Source organism: Chiloscyllium plagiosum, unplaced genomic scaffold, assembly GCF_037043375.1.
Source record: "Chiloscyllium plagiosum isolate Xiang-an unplaced genomic scaffold, Cpla_swu_hap1 HiC_scaffold_14, whole genome shotgun sequence".
In the NCBI taxonomy this organism is placed as follows: Eukaryota; Metazoa; Chordata; class Chondrichthyes; order Orectolobiformes; family Hemiscylliidae; genus Chiloscyllium; species Chiloscyllium plagiosum.
Genome location: NW_028270152.1, coordinates 7,963,084 through 7,982,861, shown reverse-complemented (window position 1 = coordinate 7,982,861; position 19,778 = coordinate 7,963,084). Strand labels below are relative to the sequence as shown.

General features: G+C 46.9%; 1 protein-coding gene across 1 annotated transcript in view; it reads left to right on the top strand.

The window, feature by feature from the left end:
- Nucleotides 1–14,953: 14,953 nt before the first annotated feature.
- LOC122558805 (protein transport protein Sec61 subunit alpha-like 1) overlaps nt 14,954–19,778 on the top strand; it is a 29,355-nt gene continuing 24,530 nt past the window's right edge. The window contains exons 1-2 of the mRNA XM_087994059.1: nt 14,954–15,103; nt 18,785–18,852. Of these exons, the coding sequence (XP_087850185.1) occupies nt 15,097–15,103; nt 18,785–18,852 (75 nt within the window). The 5' untranslated portion in view covers nt 14,954–15,096. The remainder of the gene's footprint in view (nt 15,104–18,784; nt 18,853–19,778) is intronic.

Sequence of the window (19,778 nt, the reverse complement as noted above, 5' to 3'; positions counted from 1 at the left end):
CCTTTGAAGTTGTCTACCTCAGAGGGCTGTGCAAGTTCAGTCTTTAGACCCTCAGTTGAAGGATTAAGAGCTTAGAGGCATGTTTTTAAAGTGAAAGGTAGGAGGTTTGGAGGAGATTTGAGGAAAGAAAGACATCCCCCAGAGGGTGTTGTGGGTCTGGAATGCACTGTCTGGGTGATAATGAAGGTGGGTGGTCTCAAAGTCTTTAGAAAGTACAGGGATGAGCATTTGGAGGGCCCAGTGCAGGAAGGCATGACTGACGGAGGTGGTAGTAATGAGTAATGACCGCTTAGGGTCATATGGTCATACACAATAGAAACAGGCCCTTTAGCCCATCATGTCTGTGCTGACCAACAAACACCAAACAACACTAATCCCATTTCCCTGTGCTTAGTCCATAGCCCTGACATCCAGATGCTTCCTAAATATTGTGAGAGTCCCTGCCTCCATCTCCGTCTCAGGCAGCACCTTCTGTATGTCTAGCAGCCCCCCTGTGAATGCTCCAGTGTGTGACCAGGTCCAATGATTCTACAAACCACTTGTTACACATCTCACACTTGAATGGCACCTCACCAGTGAAAAGGTGTTGCTGTTTCCTGACGGATGAGGAGTGTGCACAAATTCAGTTGCACAACTCACAATTGAATTGTTTCTCTCCCATGCGGTTGCCCAGTGTTATAGGTTGTACACGCCTGCGTATTTTGGGTTAAGGGATTCCAAGAAACTGTGGAGCTGCCTTTCACACAGCCTCTCACCTGCAGGAGTGAAAAGGTGGAAAGATAGTTTCTGAGATCTCCACTAAGCCAATTACTCTTCACCTTAAACGTATGCCCTCTTATCTTAAACATGTGGGTGGCACGGTGGCTGATGGTTAGCACTGCAGCCTCACAGCGCCAGAGACCCAGGTTCGATTCCAGCCTTGGTCTACTCTCTGTGTGGAGTTTGCATGTTCTCCCTGTGTCTGTGTGGGTTTCCTCTGGGTGCTCTGGTTTCCTCCCACAGTCCAAAGATGTGCAGGTCAGGTGATTTGGCCATGCTAAATTGCCCGTAGTGTTAGGTGCATTAGGCAGAGGGAAGTGGGTCTGAGTGGGTTACTCTTTGGAGGGTCGGTGTGGACTGGTTGGGCCGAAGGTCCTGTTTCCACACTGTAGGGAATCTAATCTAATCAATGTTTGCAATGGAGAAGAGATTCTCACTATCTACTTTAACTATGCCATTTTTTTCTCTGCTCTACACCTCAATAATTGCAGAGATTGATATATTTCCAATGGTGTGCAGGGTTATTGGGGTGGGGGAGCTGTGACTGTATTGGATGTCGAACTGGGTTCCTAATCCTGATGTGCTCCACTGAAATTCTCATTACAATGACTCTTGGTGGTGATGGTTACACATACAAGTATCGAACTTTAACATCGGAATTCCTACGTTGCATGTCCCAATGCCGTAGGGGACCACAAAACCTTTGAATATTAATTCCAAGCAAAAAAGTATCAGGAGCTGAAGTCTATTCACCAGGACACCACGCTGAGTCTATTCACCGGGACACCGCGCTGAGTCTTGGTGTCTTTTCAATCAGCAACACCAATTGTAGAATTTGAGAAATCATTTCTTGGGGATATTTAATGCCCATCAATGGAGCCTCAGTGTAACATTTGGCTCATTTGATTTATTTATTGTCATGTGTGTCTTTGTTACAAATTACTGTGAAAAGTGTTATATAGTGTCTCTGCTCTCTGGCGCTATGTTAAAAGACGGAAAAATTGACCAAAACACAGAATACAAAGGCAGAAAAATGATGTCCTTCTTGGTAAGTGCTCCGCCATGGTCCATGGGCCTGAACACCAGGCACAAGACCCCTTCGCCACACCACCGCAGATGTGACGAAAATCGCCAAACTTTGGCACCATCTTGCCTCAACCAATGCCCCTCCCCAACTATGGGTCCATGCCAATGTAGACGCCATCAATGCCCTCCTCCACAATGGGTCCATGCCAATGCAGACACCATTGATGGCACCGCACTGGCCCAAACACAACTCTGCCGAAGCCATGGTGTCCGCTTTGGGCGCACTTCGCCGATGCTGCCGCTGCCGGTGGGTCTCATACTGGGTCCAAACCCAGCCCTTGCCCCACTACCAACAGTGGGAGGACTACCTTGATGGTGCGGAACTCGCTGGGAACTTACCTCCCACTGCTGCTGCTTTGAGTCCACGTGGCCACACCCATTCGTCGCCGCCGATACGTGATGGTGCTGCTCCTTTAACAAGGTTATGTTGTTCACAGTCTTTATTTGAGAGAGGTTTGTAAACATCAGAGGTTCCAATATGTCTGGAAACATCTACTTGGGAAAGCTTTGTAACCTTTTTTTTAAACCACTTGTACAATGGAAAGGGAATGGCCAGTTCTCCCAGATCAGGGTTTGGTTTGGTTTTAACAAGCTGTTTTGTTTGCAGCTGCTGGTCATGTTTTAGCTGGGGACCCAGAGAAACCGCTCCATGCTGATCCTCTCCCACACTGACATCTCTCCTTGTAAGAACCTGTGTTTGATTTTACCTCTTTCTGCCAAGGTTGTTTTTATGGGAATGTTGCAGGTATTTGGAACAGCATCATTAAGTTGTGATTGAGTCGATTGGGCTTTCAGATAGATTATGTTACGTTACAAAATACTGTGCAAGAACTGTAACAAACACTACATTGGACAAACAGGCAGAAAACTAGCCACCAGATTACGTGAACACCAACTAGCCACAAAATGACTTGACCCCCTCTCACTTGTATCCTCAGACAGATGAGGAAGGACACCACTTCAACTGGGGCAACACATCCATCCTAGGACAAGCCAAACAAAGACACACACGAGAATTCCTAGAAGCATGGCATTCCAACCGGAACTCTATCAACAAACACATCGAGTTAGACCCCATCTACCACCCCCTGAGAAAAGGAACTAGAAGTGACGTCACCACAGGAAATGACATCACCACGGAAATGACATCACCAACTCAAAGTAACCCAAACATATAAATAGAAAGCAGGAATCATGAACAGTGTTTCGCCCAAAGGCCCACTGAAGATGTTACCTAGTAGGGTGATGAAACGTCTGGAAATGAACCTTCCAGCTCAGCGAGCAAACCTACATCCAAGATTATGTTATTCTAAATTCGGTTCTCTTCTGTTTGTCTGTAAAGGAATTCTGTTTTGTTTCAAACGGAGTGGTTGGGCCAGCTGCATCACTCCTGGAATATCCGCTGTACTCCTACTTAAAACAACAAGCAAAGTTAGGATCTGGGCTACTTTCTTGAAATGTTTCGAGGGGATCTGGCCTGGTCCATCAGCACAAGTGAGCTCTTCACCAACAGGTACATAAAACAAAATAGAAGAGAAAAAAAGAAAAGGACAGAGCTAAAGAAAAGGAGCAAAAAGCAAACGAGCCCAGGCTCAGAAGCCCTACTCCACCGCCATCTTACTAAACAAACCGAAAGAGCCGTGGATATTGTCAATCAGGAGCAGGGGCAGGGGGTGCTGGGTCAGGGGGCTATGGCCAGCCAGTCCGGCAGAATCTGTAAAGAATAGTCAGAGTTAACGTTTCGGGTGACCCATCCTCCGGTTTTCCTTCACAGATGCTGCTGGATTAGCTGGGCTCCTTTTGTAATTTTGTAAATAATTTTTTGTAATTATCTCTCTGCCATATTTAGTCGGATTATAGATCATCCGTTCACTTGTTATTCAGCTGTTGACACTTTACTCACACCGTCTGACACTCTTGGTCACCTGCAGAGATTTATTATCCGACAATCCACTCACACCATCTGTATGATCTTTTGATCTCCCTGCCCGTTAATTCTGTGCGCTTGTCTCTCACTTCATCCGACAAAGGGGCTACGCTCTAAAACCTTGTGATTTCAAATTAAACCTGTTAGATATAACCTGACGTTGTGTGATTTCTGTCTTCATCCACCCCAGTCCAACGTCGGCTCCTCCACATTATGGTGACCAGAAGTTGGAAATACATCACCGAAAAGGCAGCACACGCTGCTCAGTTCTGACTGGATGGTCAGTCTATGCTATTACAGTCAGATCCTCAAATGGGATTTGAATCAGTTATCAGGAGATGAGAGAGCTACAAACAGTGCCAGTGCCCATGCCTAGCTACCTAGTTAAAGATGTGGAAAACACTGCTGCTGTGTTCTGGCCTATCCTCTGCTGGTTCTTCGTGTTTATTCCTACAACATTGCAATTACATTTGCTGCGGCTGGTTTCCTGCTGGAGGTGAGAGAGGGAAGTGTGGGGACGTTGTGTTATCACCATTCTAAACCCTCGCTCATTAAAGGAACACAGCCCTGCAGAATGAATTACTGAAATCAAACCCTTCACGGCCTCAGAAAAATCATGTCTCACTGGGGTCCTTGTAGAGTTCACATGGAGGTTATGTTACTGGAATGGAAATGCAGAGAATGAGCCTCAGAACAGAATCGTCTATGTGGGACCAGTCATAAAGTAGGATATTGTAAATGCTGAAAATGTGAATGTCAACTGGTGGGTACACCGTGAGTGGGTAAAGGTCTTGGGTTTGGTGCATGCTGTTGGTTTAGGGCTGGAATGGTGGGACAGAGGGGGGGTTGGTTTGTTCAGTATCCTTGGGAAATGAGGGTGGGTGAGGGGCTTTGGTATAACAAGGGCAGGGAGGGCAGGCAGTGGGATGGAGGTGAGAAACAGAGGAAGGACAGATGTCAGGATTCTGTCTGCAAGGAGTCAGGGTGGGATGTGGGGTAAGGTGTTGGGAATGTAACCAGTCGTGAGGTGGGGTCAGCTTTACAGTTTGCCTGGAGTTAGAACAGACTTGAGTTTCTCTAATAGTTCCTGCTGATCCTGCTCCGAGCCAGAACCATCAACAGGCCCGAACCGTGAGCTGAGGACTTCATCAGAGTGTTCCTGCAGAGTAAACTGTGTCAGGATTGACACACGAGCGATACACACATACATACAGACTCACATCACAGACATACATACAGACAGAGACACACCCAGATCCACACACTTGCACCCATACACATACCCAGACATAAACACACCCAGACACACACACATACATACAGACACACACTCACAGACACACACACACTCACAGACAAACAGAGACGCACCCAGATCCACACACTTGCACCCAGACACACACCCAGACATACACACACAGACACACACACATACAGACAGACACACACTCACAGACACACACACACTCACAGACAAACAGAGACGCACCCAGATCCACACACTTGCACCCAGACATACACCCAGACATACACACACCCAGACACACACACACATACAGACAGACACACACTCACAGGCACACACAGACCCACACACATGCACCCAGACACATACCCAGACATACACACACCCAGACACACACACATACAGACAGACACACACAAACATACATACAGACACACACGCTCACAGACAAACACACACACACCCAGACACACAAACTTATACCCAGGAACACACTCACAGACACACGGATGCGCGCACACACACATACATACAGACACACTCACAGACACACACACACATACCCAGACACACACAAACATACATACACACACACTCACAGTCAAACACACACACCCAGACACACAAACTTATACCTAGGAACACACTCACAGACACACGGACACACACACACACACACATACAGACATTACTCACAGACACACACACACATCCAGACACACACAGACAGACACACACACATACAGTTACACACTAACAGACACACACACTCGCACTCACAGACACACCCAGACACACTCACAGACACACACACACACCCAGACACACTCACAGACATACTCACAGATACACACACACAGACACACTCACAGACACACACACAAACATTGTACTTTGCTCAAAAACTGCATGAATTCATGTAAGACTGTTAACTCACTTTTTAGATTAGAAACAGTCTAAACGATATGGCACAGACAGAAAACACAGGGAGCTAACACCTTCAACATTATCCGGCTAATACCAATTGGTATGGTTAACCTGAGAACGTAACTTTTAAAAAAAGGTTTTGTGATATACACATGAAAGAAATGAAACTATCACGGTATTCAAACAGACAAAAGACTCAACAGACAATCCAGGTATTTTTCAATGTATAATTTCAGTTACATCACACTGTAAACTTTTGCAATAAATTCTGTGCCTTACATTTGTGTACTGCACAACCACCTGATGAAGGAGCAGCGCTCCGAAAGCTAGTGCTTCCAATTAAACCTGTTGGACTATAACCTGGTGTTGTGTGATTTTTAATTTTGTACACCCCAGTCCAACACCGGCATCTCCAAATCATGACTACCATCAAAACTCTGTCTAGCCTTGCAACATTGACTATTCTGCTCTGGGTAACTCTGGTCTACTTTATTGTGGATGTTGGAGTAGACACTCCCTCTGTTGGTAAAAACAATGACTGCAGATGCTGGAAACCAGATTCTGGATTAGTGGTGCTGGAAGAGCACAGCAGTTCAGGCTGAATGTCACATCTGCAACATCACTGAGCCATTTTATTTTTCACCCTCCAAACCCCCCAACAGATCCTCAATAGCTTGAGTTAAACCCAGCAGCATTCCTCACAGTTGTTTTCTGTGACCTTTTAAAGAAAGATTTGCATTTATATAGTGCTGTTTGTGTCTCAGGATGGCACAAAAGTCCGGATACAGCGCATTATCCTCTGCCATTTCCACCACCTCCAATCAGACCCCACACAGACATATTTCCACTCACCCCTATCTGCGTTCTGCAGAGACCATTCCCTCCATGACTCCCTCGTTAGGTGCAAACCCCCCCCGCCACCAATCCACCATCTACTCCCGGCACCTTCCCTTGCCACAAGAGATATAAAACCTGCACCCACATATCCCACCTCACCTGTCACCCCAAAGGATCCTTCCACAACCGACAGAGATTTTCCTGCACCTCCACACATGTGGTGGCACAGTGGTTAGCATTGCTGCCTCACAGCGCCAGAGACCCGGGTTCAATTCCCGCCCCAGGCGACTGACTGTGTGGAGTTTGCACATTCTCCCCGTGTCAGCGTGGGTTTCCTCCGGGTGCTCTGGTTTCCTCCCACAGTTCAAAGATGTGCAGGTCAGGTGAATTGGCCATGCTAAATTGTCCGTAGTGTTAGGTAAGGGGTAAATGTAGGGGTATGGGTGGTTTGCGCTTTGGCGGGTCGGTGTGGACTTGTTGGGCCGAAGGGCCTGTTTCCACACTGTAAAGTAATCTAAAGTAATCTAAAAATCTAATCTAAATGTCATCTGCTGTGTCCGTTGCTCTCTATGTGGTCTCCTCTACATTGTGGAGAAGGGATGCCAACCTGTGGAATGTTTCAGGGAACATCTCTGGGACATCCGCACCAACCAACCTCACTTGGCCAACCACTTCAACTCCCCCTCCCACACCATCAAGGACATGCAGGTCTTGGGCCTCCTTCATCGCCACTCCCTAACCACCCGACTCCTGGAGGTAGAACGCCTCATCTTCCGCCTCGGGACCCTCCAACCACACAGGATCAATGTGAATTTCCTCAATTCCCTTCCCCCCACCTTACCCCAGTTCCAATCTTCCAGCTTAGCACCGTCCTCATGACCTGTCCTACCTGTCCATCTTCTTTCCCACCTATCTGCTCCACCGTCCAGTCTGACCTATCATCACCTATCGCCTTCCCGGCTACCTTCCTCCCAGGCAAAAGTAAGGACTACAGATGCTGGAAACCAGATTCCGGACAAGTGTGGTGCCGGAAAAGCACAGCAGGTCAGGCAGCATCCAAGGAGCAGGAAAATCGACGTTTCGAGCAAAAACTCTTCATCAGCCCTTCGTCCCAGCCCCACCTCCATCCCATTCAATCTCTCAGTCTCCTCCCCCCACCCGCCAACATTCCTGATGAAGGGCTTATGCCCGAAACATTGACTTTCCTGCTCCTCAAAGTCTGCCTGACCTACTGTGCTTTTCCAATGCCATACTTTTCAACTCAAAGTTCTTTTCAGCCAATTAATCACTTTTACAAACAAACAACAAACAAGATGAGGCCAATCAGCCCTTTGAGTCTGTCTTGCCGTTCAATGGCTGATCTAATTTTAACCTCGACTCTACATTCCTGTATATCCCTCAATGATCCTTCATCCCCATTGGTCATGAAGAGTCTATCTACCTCTGCCTTAGAAATATTGAAAGATTCTGTATCCACTGCCTTTTGAGGAAGGGAATTCCAATAACTCAACTCTCTGAGAGAAATTTATTTTCCTTACCTCTGTCTTAAATGGGCGCTTCGATATAGATTCTCCCACAAGAGGAAACATCCTTTCTAACTTTTTTTTGTATTCATTTGTAGGACTTGGGTGTCACTGGCTGGCCAGCATTTATTGCCCATCCTTATTTACCTTTGAGAAGGCGGTGGTGAGCTGCCTTCTTGAACCGTCGCAGTCCACTTGCTGTGGGTTGTCCTTAGGGAGGGATTCTTTGTTGTGACTTTCTAATGATTGGTGTAACTGAATGGTTTGCTAGACCAAGTCAGAGGACAGTTGAGAGCCAACCACATTGCTGTGGGTCTGGAGTCACATGTAGGCCAGACCAGGTAAGGATGGCACATTTCCTTCCCTAAAGGATATTCATGAACTGGTCAAGACTCCTCAGGATTTTGTTGCTTTAAGAGGTCAGGAGGTTGACGATATCCATGTAATTTTTTGACAGTTTATTGACTTTGGTCAGAAGCAGTAGTTTAGATATGATTATTATTTAGTTAGATCAAGAAAGTATACAAATGTGGCAATTAAGGGATGGCTCACTGACTCCAGTAGACAAATGGGTTTGGTCTCGATAAAGATGTGGGAGCAGCATCCTGCTAGTGAATTCTTCCCTCCATATTCCTCTACTCCTCCTGGTCCATCTTCCTGGTGAAGACTGCTTGCTACAAGGTCTGCTGGATGGGAAATGCTGTCTGTACAAGACATTGGTAAGGCCACATTTGGTGTACTGTGCACAGTTCTGGTCATCCTGCTATAGGAATGTTATTATTAAACCGGAAAAGTGGAAAACAAATTTACACCTTTTTTAGGCTGGGACATTTTTTCCCTGGATCGTACGAGGCTGAGGGGTGACCTTATGGAAGTTTATAAAATCATGAGTCAAAGAGTGTAGTGCTGGAAAAGCACAGCCAGTCAGGCAGCATCCGAGGAGCAGGAGAGTCGATGTTTCGGGCATAATTCCAGATCTTCGACTGATCACCAGCATCTGCAGTCCTCTCTTTCTCCTAGTCCTTATAGATAAAATCATGAGGGGCACAGATAAGGTATTTTCCCAAGGGAAGGGGAGTTCAAAACTCGGGGGGGGGGGGGGGGAGGGGGGCATAAATTTAAGGTGAGAAGGAAAAGATTTTAAAAAGGACCTGAGGGGCAATGTTTTTTCACAGAGGGTGGTGCATATACGGAACGAGCTGCCAGAGGAAGTGGTGAACAGGTACATGGATGGGAAAGATTTAGAGGGGTATGGGCCAAATGGGGCTAGTTCAGCTTAGAAAATATGGTTGGCATGGATGATTTGGACCAAAGAGCCTGCTTCCAAGCTGTATAACTCTATGTTTATGATTAGAGTCATAGAGTCATAGAGATGTACAGCATGGAAACAGACCCTTCGGTCCAACCTGTCCATGCCGACCAGATATCCCAACCCAATCCAGTCCCACCTGCCAGCACCTGGCCCATATTCCTCTAAAACCTTCCTATTCATATACCCATCCAAATGCCTCTTAAATGTTGCAATTGTACCAGCCTCCACCACATCCTCTGGCAGCTTATTCCATACCCGTACCACCCTCTGCATGAAACAGTTGCCCCTTAGGTCTCTTTTATATTTTTTCCCTCTCACCCTAAACCTATGCCCCTCTTGTTCTGGACGCCCCCCTCACCCCAGGGAAAAGACTTTATTTATCCTATCCATGCCCCTCATAATTTTGTAAACCTCTATAAGGTCACCTCTCAGCCCCCAACGATCCAGGGAAAACAGCCCCAGCCTGTTCAGCCTCTCCCTATAGCTCAAATCCTCCAACCCTGGCAACATCCTTGTAAATCTTTTCTGAACCCTTTCAAGATTCACACCTTTCCAATAGGAAGGAGACCAGAATTGCACGCAATATTCCAACAGTGGCCTAACCAATGACTCCCAACTCCTGTACTCAATACTCTGACCAACAAAGGAAAAGCATCCAAATGCTTTCTTCACTATCCTACCTACCTGCGACTCCACTTTCAAGGAGCTATGAACCTGCACTCCAAGGTCTCTTTGTTCAGCAACACTCCCTAGGACCTTACCATTAAGTGTATAAGTCCTGCTAAGGTTTGCTTTCCAAAATGCAGCACCTCGCATTTATATGAATTAAACTCCATCTGCCACTTCTCAGCCCATTGGCCCATCTGGTCCAGATCCTGTTGTAATCTGAGGTAACCCTCTTCGCTGTCCACTACACCTCCAATTTTGGTGTCATCTGCAAACTTACTAACTGTACCTCTTGTGCTCGCATCCAAATCATTTATGCAAATGACAAAAAGTAGAGGGCCCAGCACCGAACCTTGTGGCACTCCACTGGTCACAGGCCTCCAATCTGAAAAACAACCCTTCACCACCACCCTCTGTCTTCTACCTTTGAGCTAGTTCTGTATCCAAATGGCTAGTTCTCCCTGTATTCCATGAGATCTAACCTTGCTAATCAGTCTCCCATGGGGAACCTTGTCAAACGCCTTACTGAAGTCCATATAGATCACATCTACTGCTCTGCCCTCATCAATCTTCTTTGTTACTTCTTCAAAAAACTCAATCAAGTTGTGAGACATAATTTCCCACACACAAAGCCATGTTGAGCCATGTCCAGAACCAGACGGCATAGGTTTAAGGTGAGAGAGGAAAGATATAAAAGAGACCTAAGGGGCAACATTTTCACACAGAGGGTGATACGTGTATGGAATGAGCTGCCAGAGGAAGTGGTGGAGGCTGGTACAATTGCAACATTTAAGAGACATTTGGATGGGTATATGAATAGGAAGGGTTTGGAGGGATAAGGGCCGGGTGCTGGCAGGTGGGACTAGATTGAGTTGGGATATCTGGTCGGCATGGACGGGTTGTACCGAAGGGTCTGTTTCCATGCTGTACATCTCCATGACTCTATGAAATAGATAATCTTTTTGTTAAGCAAAGGCATTAAGGAAAATGACCAAGGATAGGTACATGGACTTAGTCCACAGATTGGCCATGATCTCGTTGAATGATGGAACGGGTTTGAAAGCTGACGAGCTTACTCCTGTTCCTATGTTCCCAGATGCCTTTTTTTTTTCCTTTAAAATTCAATGAAAAGACACATTGGAACGTTATTTTAACCAAGGCATTTCTTGGAAATCATGCAGTTCTGATAATTGTTGGTTACTTCTAAGTTAAACCAGCAATCTGTTTTACTGCTCCCCTCCTTAAATTAAATCAGAATCATACTCATAGGACCCAGCGAGCTCGATATGAGGGAATCCCAGAGTGCATCAGGATCTTATTGCTGAAGGATCAGCAGCAACAGAATGGACCTTCTAATCTGCTTATGAGATGTGAGCATTGCTGGTTGGAACAGCATTTATGTCTCTCCTGGGAAAAGGTGTGGGTGAGCTGCCTTCTTGAACCACAGCAGTCTTTGGAGTATTGTGTCACCCACAATGCCCTTAGGGAGGGAGTTCTTGGATTTGGACCCAGCGACAGTGAAGGAACAGCGATATATTTCCAAGTCAGGAGGGTGAGTGGCTTGGAGGGGAACTTGCAGGGGGTGGTGTCTCCGTGTATCTGTTGCTGCCCTTGTCCTTCTAGATGAAAGTAGTCGTGGGTTTACAAGGTGCTGTCGGAAAAGCATTGTGAGTTACTGCAGTGTGTCGAGTCATAGAGATGTACAGCATAGAAATACACCTTTCAGTCCAACTCATCCATGCTGACCAGAGATCCCACCCTAATGTAGTCCCATTTGCGAGCACTTGGCCCATATCCTTTTAAACCTTTCCTATTCATATATCCATCCAGAAGCCTTTTAAATATTGTAAATGTACCAGCTTCCACCACTTCCTCTGGCAGCTCATTCTATACATACACCACCCGCTCTATGAAAACATTGCCCCTTAAGCCCCTTTTAAACCTTTCCTCTTTCACCTTAACCCTATGCCCCTCTAGTTCTGGACTCCCCCACTCCAGGTAAAAGGCTTTGTCTGTTTAATTTTTTTAAATTAACCTATCTTTCCTAATCATCTGTTCCAAGATAGTATTACACACCTCTGGAGCAGGTGGGACTTAAACCCATGCCCCCTGCTTCAGAGTTAGGGACACTACCACTGCCACCTGCAAATGGTCTGTATTGCTGAGAGAAAGTGAGGACTGCAGATGCTGGAGATCATAGTCGAGAGTGTGGTGCTGGAAAAGCACCGCAAGTTGGGCAGCGTTCAAGGAGCAGGAAAATCAATGTTTCGGGCATAAGCCCTTCATCAGGAATGAGGCTTGTGGTTGGGGCTGAGAGATAAATGGGAGGGTAGTGGGGTTGGGGGAGGAAACTGGGAAAGCGATAGGTGGATGAAAGTGAGGGAGAAGGTGATAGGTCAGAGGCAGCAGTGATGGATGGGTCCAGAGAGCGGTGCTGAGTTCGAGGCTTGGCACTGGGATAACGTGGGGTAGGGGAAATGAGGAAGCTGCTGAAATCCACATTTATCCCATGTGGGTTGCAGGGTCCCAAGTTGGAATTTGAGGCATTCCTCCTCCAGGCGTTGGGTGGTAAGGGTTTGGTGGTGGAGGAAGCCCAGGACCTGCATGTCCTTGACGGAGTGGGAGGGGGAGTTGAAGTGTTCAGCCATGGGGCGGTGGGGTTGGTGGGTGCGGTGTCCCAGAGATGTTCTCTGAAACTATCCGTGTTGCGTTGGGAGGGGTGGGCTTCAAGGGCGGTGGTGCATGAAGTGAAGGAGATGAGATGGAGGGTACCGTCAACCATGTGGGAAGGGAAGTTGCGATCATGGAAGAAGGAGGCCATTTGGGACTTTCTGAGGTGGAATTGGTCATCCAGGGTACAGATGTGGCAGAGGCAGAGGAATTGGGAATAAGGGATGGCATTTTAACAGGAGTTAGGGTGGGAGAAGGTATAGTCAAGGTAGCTGCGGGAGCCGGTGGGCTTGGAGTATATGTCTGTAGTTAGTCGGTCTCCAGAGATGGTGATGGAGAGGTTCAGGAAGGGGAGGGAGGTTGCCAAGATGGTCCAAGTGAATTTGACGTCAGGGTGGAAGCTGTTGGTAAAATTGAACTGTTCAACCTCCTCATGGGAGCACGAGGCGGCACCAATACAGTCATTGATGTAGTGGAGGAACAGGTGGGGGATGGTGCCGGTTAAATACCGAAGATGGACTGTTCCACATATCCAACCAACCGACAGGCATAGCTGGGCTTGGAGACCTTCATCGTGGCTGATCGATGTGTACAGGCACTGGATGTCCACGGTTAAGATAAGACTCTAGAACGAAAGTCTTGGAGGAGATTAAGGGCATGGGTGGTGTCACGAACGTAGGTAGGGAGTTCCTGGACTAAGGGGGGGCAAGACGGTGCTGAGGTATGCAGACATGAGTTCAGTGGGACAGGAACAGGCTGAAACAATGGGTTGACCGGGGCAGTCAGGTTTGTGAATCTTCGGTAGGAGATAGAACTGGGCGGTGCGGGGATCACAGACAATGAGGTTGGAAGCTGTGAGTGGGAGACCCTCAGCGGTGATGAGGTTGTGGATGCTCTGGGAGATGATGGTTTGGTGATGGGAGGTGAGGTCGTCATTGAGGGGGCGGTGGGAGGAGGTGTCTGTGAGTTGGCACCTGGCTTCAGTGGTATAGAGGTCAGTGCGCCACACTACTACTGCATCCCCTTTGTCTGCTGGTTTGATGGTGAGGTTGGGGTTGGAGTGGAGGGAGTGGAGGGCTGCGCATTGCGAGGATGAGAGGTTAGAGTGGGTGAAGTGGGTGGACAGGTTGAGGCAGTCTATGTCATGGAGGCAGTTTGAAATGAAGAGATCAAGGGCGGGTGGCAGGCCAGCACGGGATGTCCAGGTGGATGGGGTGTGTTGGAGACAGTAGAAGGGGTCCTCAGTGGGTGTGTGGTGTTTCAGGGGGTGTCTTGGTTAAAAAGGTAGACACGGAGGTGGAGGCAGTGGAAGAAACATTCAAAGTCGCTACCACTGTGCCATCATGATTTGGAGATGCCGGTGTTGGACTGGGGTGTACAGAGTTAAAAATCACACAACACCAGGTTATAGTCTAACAGGTTGATGATGGGGCAGTGCTCTGAAGGCTAGTGCTTCCAATTAAACCTGCTGGACCATAACCTGGTGTTGTGTGATTTCTAACACTGGGCCATCAGATGGCTGCAGACCCTTCGGGAATTTCCGTCAACTCGCCTCCAGCCGATTCGGATTTTTCCGTAGCACACGTGTGGGGGCGGGGCCAGCGTCCGCATCCCCCAAACCCGTCCCGCCCATCCAGGACGATCACGTGTAGCACAAAGTAGGGCTGTGATTGGCTAGAACCCGCCCACACGGGTATGGTGTGAGATTGGTTAACGGTCCGCCTCGTAGACGGCCACGTGTTACGAGAGCGGGGTCTACAATTGGCTAAGAGCCTGGCACGTACGGAAGCGGGTCAGGTGGTACCCGAAGGCCGGCTGCGATTGGACGGCACGTAGTACAAATGAACGGTATGTGATTGGCGGACCGCTGCGTCCCTGACGTTTGTTGTTGGCCCCGCCCCTCCAATGAACTGTGATTGGACGAGAGCCGGGAAAGGGCGTGCGGATTGTCCAACTGTTAACGCGGGGCGGTCAGGTGGTACCAGGAGGCGCGCCGCGATTGGCTGAGAGCTGGGCCCATTCGCTGTTGCCGGGAGCTGACGTGTCTCTCGGGCGTCGAGCGGACTTTCGTCCGAGTGAGAGAGTCCCGTCACCCGGCCCAGGCCCAGCGTCCCGCAGCACCGATAGAGAAAGAGCCGCTAACATGGGCAGTGAGTACCTCGCGGGTGGAGGATAAAACATGTCGCTTAGGCCTCAGCCGAAGCCTGGGCCTCTCGTGTTTTTTTTGTTCAAACCCGGGGATTCAGCGTCCCTTTCCACCCCCGGGGGGCCTGGAGCCGAGAGAAGCCCTTGTGGAGGGTTGTTGCCGCCTAATTAGATGCTCATTGGGAGGACTGCCCTGATTTAACCGAAGTGGGGACTGAAGGCCTCTCCCCTGACGGGAGTAGGGGGGTTAATCGGATTTAATTTAATGAAACAGCCGGCCTTCCAGTTAATGACCTCCTCTTCCTCCCCCCTACTCCCCTCCAGTCTGGCCGCCTGTCTTCCCCCAGGAGCTTGGGGCCTTGGTGGGTGGGGGTTAGTTTAAATGCCACGTCGTCCTTTATTTCGCTGTCAGATGCATCATCATCAGCATCAGACTTCATTCAACTTTATTCCACCCCCCTCTCCCCTCTCCCCCCATTAACAGGCCACTTTAACAAGTTCTTGCAAATTAATTTGATTTCTTTACCTGAGCTCTTCTCTCTCCCACCAGTAAATGAATCTTTTATGACTTGATGCCAAATTGTCAGTAATGTTGTCACTGGTGTTTGGAGTATGAATGTGTTAAGTTTGCAATATGTATGGTTCCCCCCCCCCCCCCGCACTTTCCCTTGTGATGGGTAGCCTTCAGCCCTGGCTTGACCTTCTGGATGTGTTCAGTGACAAGTTTCCATGGTACCTTTCATTACTTTTGGGTATCTTAAAGGTAAATGGCTGGGAGAATTCTTCTGAAGGATTGGCAGTGTTGTGCAAGCTGCCACCAACAATGTCATAATGATTTTGGAGCTGTTGCTTGGTGTCCAATGTTCCCCTTAGAGCACCTGAGAGAACTCCTATGATTTTCTTGGAATAGTAACTGGAATTTTTTGTCAAGCGCTGACACAGCATTGGGGTGCAGATGAATAGGATCTAGTTCCATACTTAAGTCAGAGCCACAAAAATCACCTGTTTGCTTCCCTTCCAGTTCTATCTCCCTTGTGTGACGTTGTTTGAGGGATAAATATTTGCCAAGGAACCAGAGACCCTGCTCTGATTTAAAATAGTGTCATGAAATCGCAGTCTCTGCTCTTGATTCGATTGCACAGAATTGAAAATCAGTTACTTTATCTGGTAGCAGTATTTTCAGGCAATTACCTGGCCTATGAATTCCTGAAGAAGGGCTTATGCCCGAAACGTCGATTCTCCTGTTCCTTGGGTGCTGCCTGACCTGCTGCGCTTTTCCAGCAACACATTTTCAGCTCTGATCTCCAGCATCTGCAGTCCTCACTTTCTCCTTGCCTTAGACATGGTGGTTAACCATGTTGTTGGTTGTTAGTTCCTGAAAAGGCTACATATGGATATACCTGTATTCTGGATGGAAGATCTCTGTGGATCTTTCGCTTCATGTATGTGAATTTAAGTTCAAATACAAAACATTGTAAATCTATCTCTGGTCCTCCTTAGACCATTGAATCTAATCCAGGAAATTGCATTGATATTGATTTCTATGATCGTAAATGAATATCTCTTATCTTGTGATCTCCATCTCAGCCAGAAACAAGTTTGTTTGTCTCTTAAAGCCAAATCAGGCTGCTTGAAAGACATGGGAGGGGTTTAGATTAGAGTGGTGCTGGAAAAGCACAGCATGTCCGGCAGCATCCGAGGAGCAGGAAAATCGATGTTTCGGGCAAAAGGCCTTCATCCTATTCCAAATGAAGGGCTTTTGTCCGAAACATCGATTTTCCTGCTCCTTGGGTGCTGCCTGACCTGCTGTGCTTTTCTAGCACCACTCTGATCTAAGCTCTGGTTTCCAGCTTCTGCAGTCCTCACTTTTGCCTGCTTGAAAAACATGTTAATGATTAGATTAGATTACTTAGTGTGGAAACAGGCCATTCTGCCCAACCAGTCCACACCGACCCTCCGGAGAGCAACCCACCCAGACCAATTCCCCTACATTTACCCCTTCACCTAACACTACGGGCAACTTAGCATGGCCAATTCACCTAACTGCACATCTTTTTGGACTGTGGGAGGAAACTGGAGCACCCGGAGGAAACCCACGCAGACACTGAGAGAATGTTCAAACTCCACACACAGTTGCCTGAGGCGGGAATTGAACGTGGGTCTCTGGCGCTGTGAGGCAGCAGTGCTAATCTTTTCAAGAAACAGCTAATATCCAATTTGAGTTTTCGTATGATCAAGATGTGTAGCCCCAATTTCACTTTTTAACCTATTTGAATTTAAATGCTTAACCTGCATGTGTATAATCTAACCCTTCTGTCATTTATCAAAATCTCATTTGTCACGTTTACGCTTTTCTGAAAAACATAGATCAACTGGGGTTTGCAGCCTCTGTTTTACAAGGTGATTGTGCTGTGGTGATCAACCTTGTTAAGCATGGCCTCATGTGGCTCAGGAGTTCTAGCCTGGCAGTCTCTGCCCATTTGCTGCCAAGGGATACAGGCTGAGAACAGGCAGAATTAGCTGGTCTCTTTCCCAGGATCTGGCTGGGCTTTTCTTTTCTGTTTTGTCTCTCCCAGAGCATGACCAGATTGCCTTCAGATATTAGGGCCCTTGGTGATGATCTCCTAACTGGCTGTGTCTGTGATCTTTATATTGCGCTTCCAGGTGTCCTTTAAAGTGATGGTATGGGTGCACAGGAGATCACAACCCAGCTTGCCAATTCACTATTTGGGAGGTTTGAATATGGCGTCATCATCCACTAGATGTGTGGTTGTTGGCTTAGCAATGAGTATGTGCTGATGGAATTGGTATGCATTAGCATCGTTAACTTGTTGTGACTGTACCCTATCTAGGAAATGTCTGAGACAGCAAAGGTGGAAACTATACAACCTTTTCCCCTGTCTGGTGTGTGCAACCCATGTTTTACCACTGAAGCTGCAAGCTTTGTGGATTTGTAATTTGTTATTCTGTCAGGTTGCTCTGGTTCCACACACTTACTCAACTTGGACATAACACACATCTCAAAAGTTGCAGCTGCTGATATCACCATCAAGGAGGAGATTGCTAGTGATTGTGGAGATTAGCCAAGCCTCTTTCAAGGTTCTATTGGATTGAATTGAGTTGATAGCTTTCTCCCATTATTCTTTCCTGAAATCTCTGAAACTGAACTTTACAGTAGTATATATTTATCGAACAGTGAATATTTGAGTCATAATCCATATGGTTTTAATCCCCTTTCTGCTATGTTGTCAAACTCGCTACTATTGAAGAGGGTATCAGCGGAAGAGCTGCAATTTGTCTTGCCGTAGTTGAAGAATAGTTAATTTCTCATGATTTATTCTCTCAAATATTTGGTATCTCTTGGATGAAAGCCCATGACCATCGATTGAAAGCAGACACCAGGTTTTAATATGTTGCTCCTGTTCTTGAGTAGGCATATGCTGAAGAATATTCCACAGATAGGTGTAAGAGAAGAATTGTGTCCTAGCAGGGAACCAGTTTCTTCAGGCAGTTACTTGGGTTTAAAAAATGCCTACCAACTTTTGTTAATCCAATGAAGAATTTCTTACTACAGAGACCAAGCTAGATCTAGCGATTTATTTGATGTTGCATTTTGGTTTTGATTGTGTGTGTGTGGGGGTTTTTTTTTGTAACTTGTAAACAATTATCCTTGGTTTGCTTTTCAGTAAAATTCCTTGAAGTTATCAAACCGTTCTGTGCAGTCTTGCCAGAAATCCAAAAGCCAGAAAGAAAGGTAAATTCATCAAACACTTTCTTCATCTGAAATTTTTTTCATTTATAAAAACTACGTTGCAGAAAAATGGCTAATTTGTCTTCGGTGAACATGTGAATCAACTTACTTCATCCCAAATTTCTTTGCAGCCAGTTAAATAACTTGGAAGTGCTGTTGATGTTAGATCTGTTACACTGGCTGTAATTAAGCTCCCGCAAACAGCAAAATGATGAGACTATATATCTGATTTTGTTCAGACAGCTGAGATCATTTACAACCACCTGAAATGATTAAAGTATAACTTATTGTCAAAGGTGCCCGCAACATTGCTGCACAGGGTCCTGAGTGCTGCATTGCAGTATTGCTTGGATGAGATGCTCAGTTTCTGGAACTCAAACCTGAAGTTGAGTCACAGCCATGATACCACCTGAGACAAGGTGATGCAATCTCCCCATTGCTTTGCTAAGTTTTCAGAGTTATTTCCGTTAGCAAAGTGAAGTAAGCTGATATGCTATTTTGCATTTTTGATTTTTAAAAAAATATCGTCATACAGCACGGAAACAAACCCTTCAGTCCAACTTGTCCATGCTGACCAAGCTTCCCAAACTAAACTAGTCCCATTTGCCTGCATCTGGTCCATATTTTTTCTATCCATATGCCTGCCCAAGTGTATTTTAAATATTGTAAATCTGCATCTACCACTTTGAACAATAGGGGCAGGACTTGTACCGTTAATGGTAGGGCACAGGTAGTGTTCTCAAACAGAGACCTAGGGTTTAAGTACATATTTCTTTGAAATTAGTGTGGCAGGTAGACAGGGTGATGAAGGTGTTTAGCACACTTAGCATCTTTGCTCAGGCATTTGAATGTGGGAGTTGGGATGCCGTGTTGCAGTTGTACAGGGTGTTGGTGAGGCCACTTTTGGAGTACTATGTACAGTTCTGGTT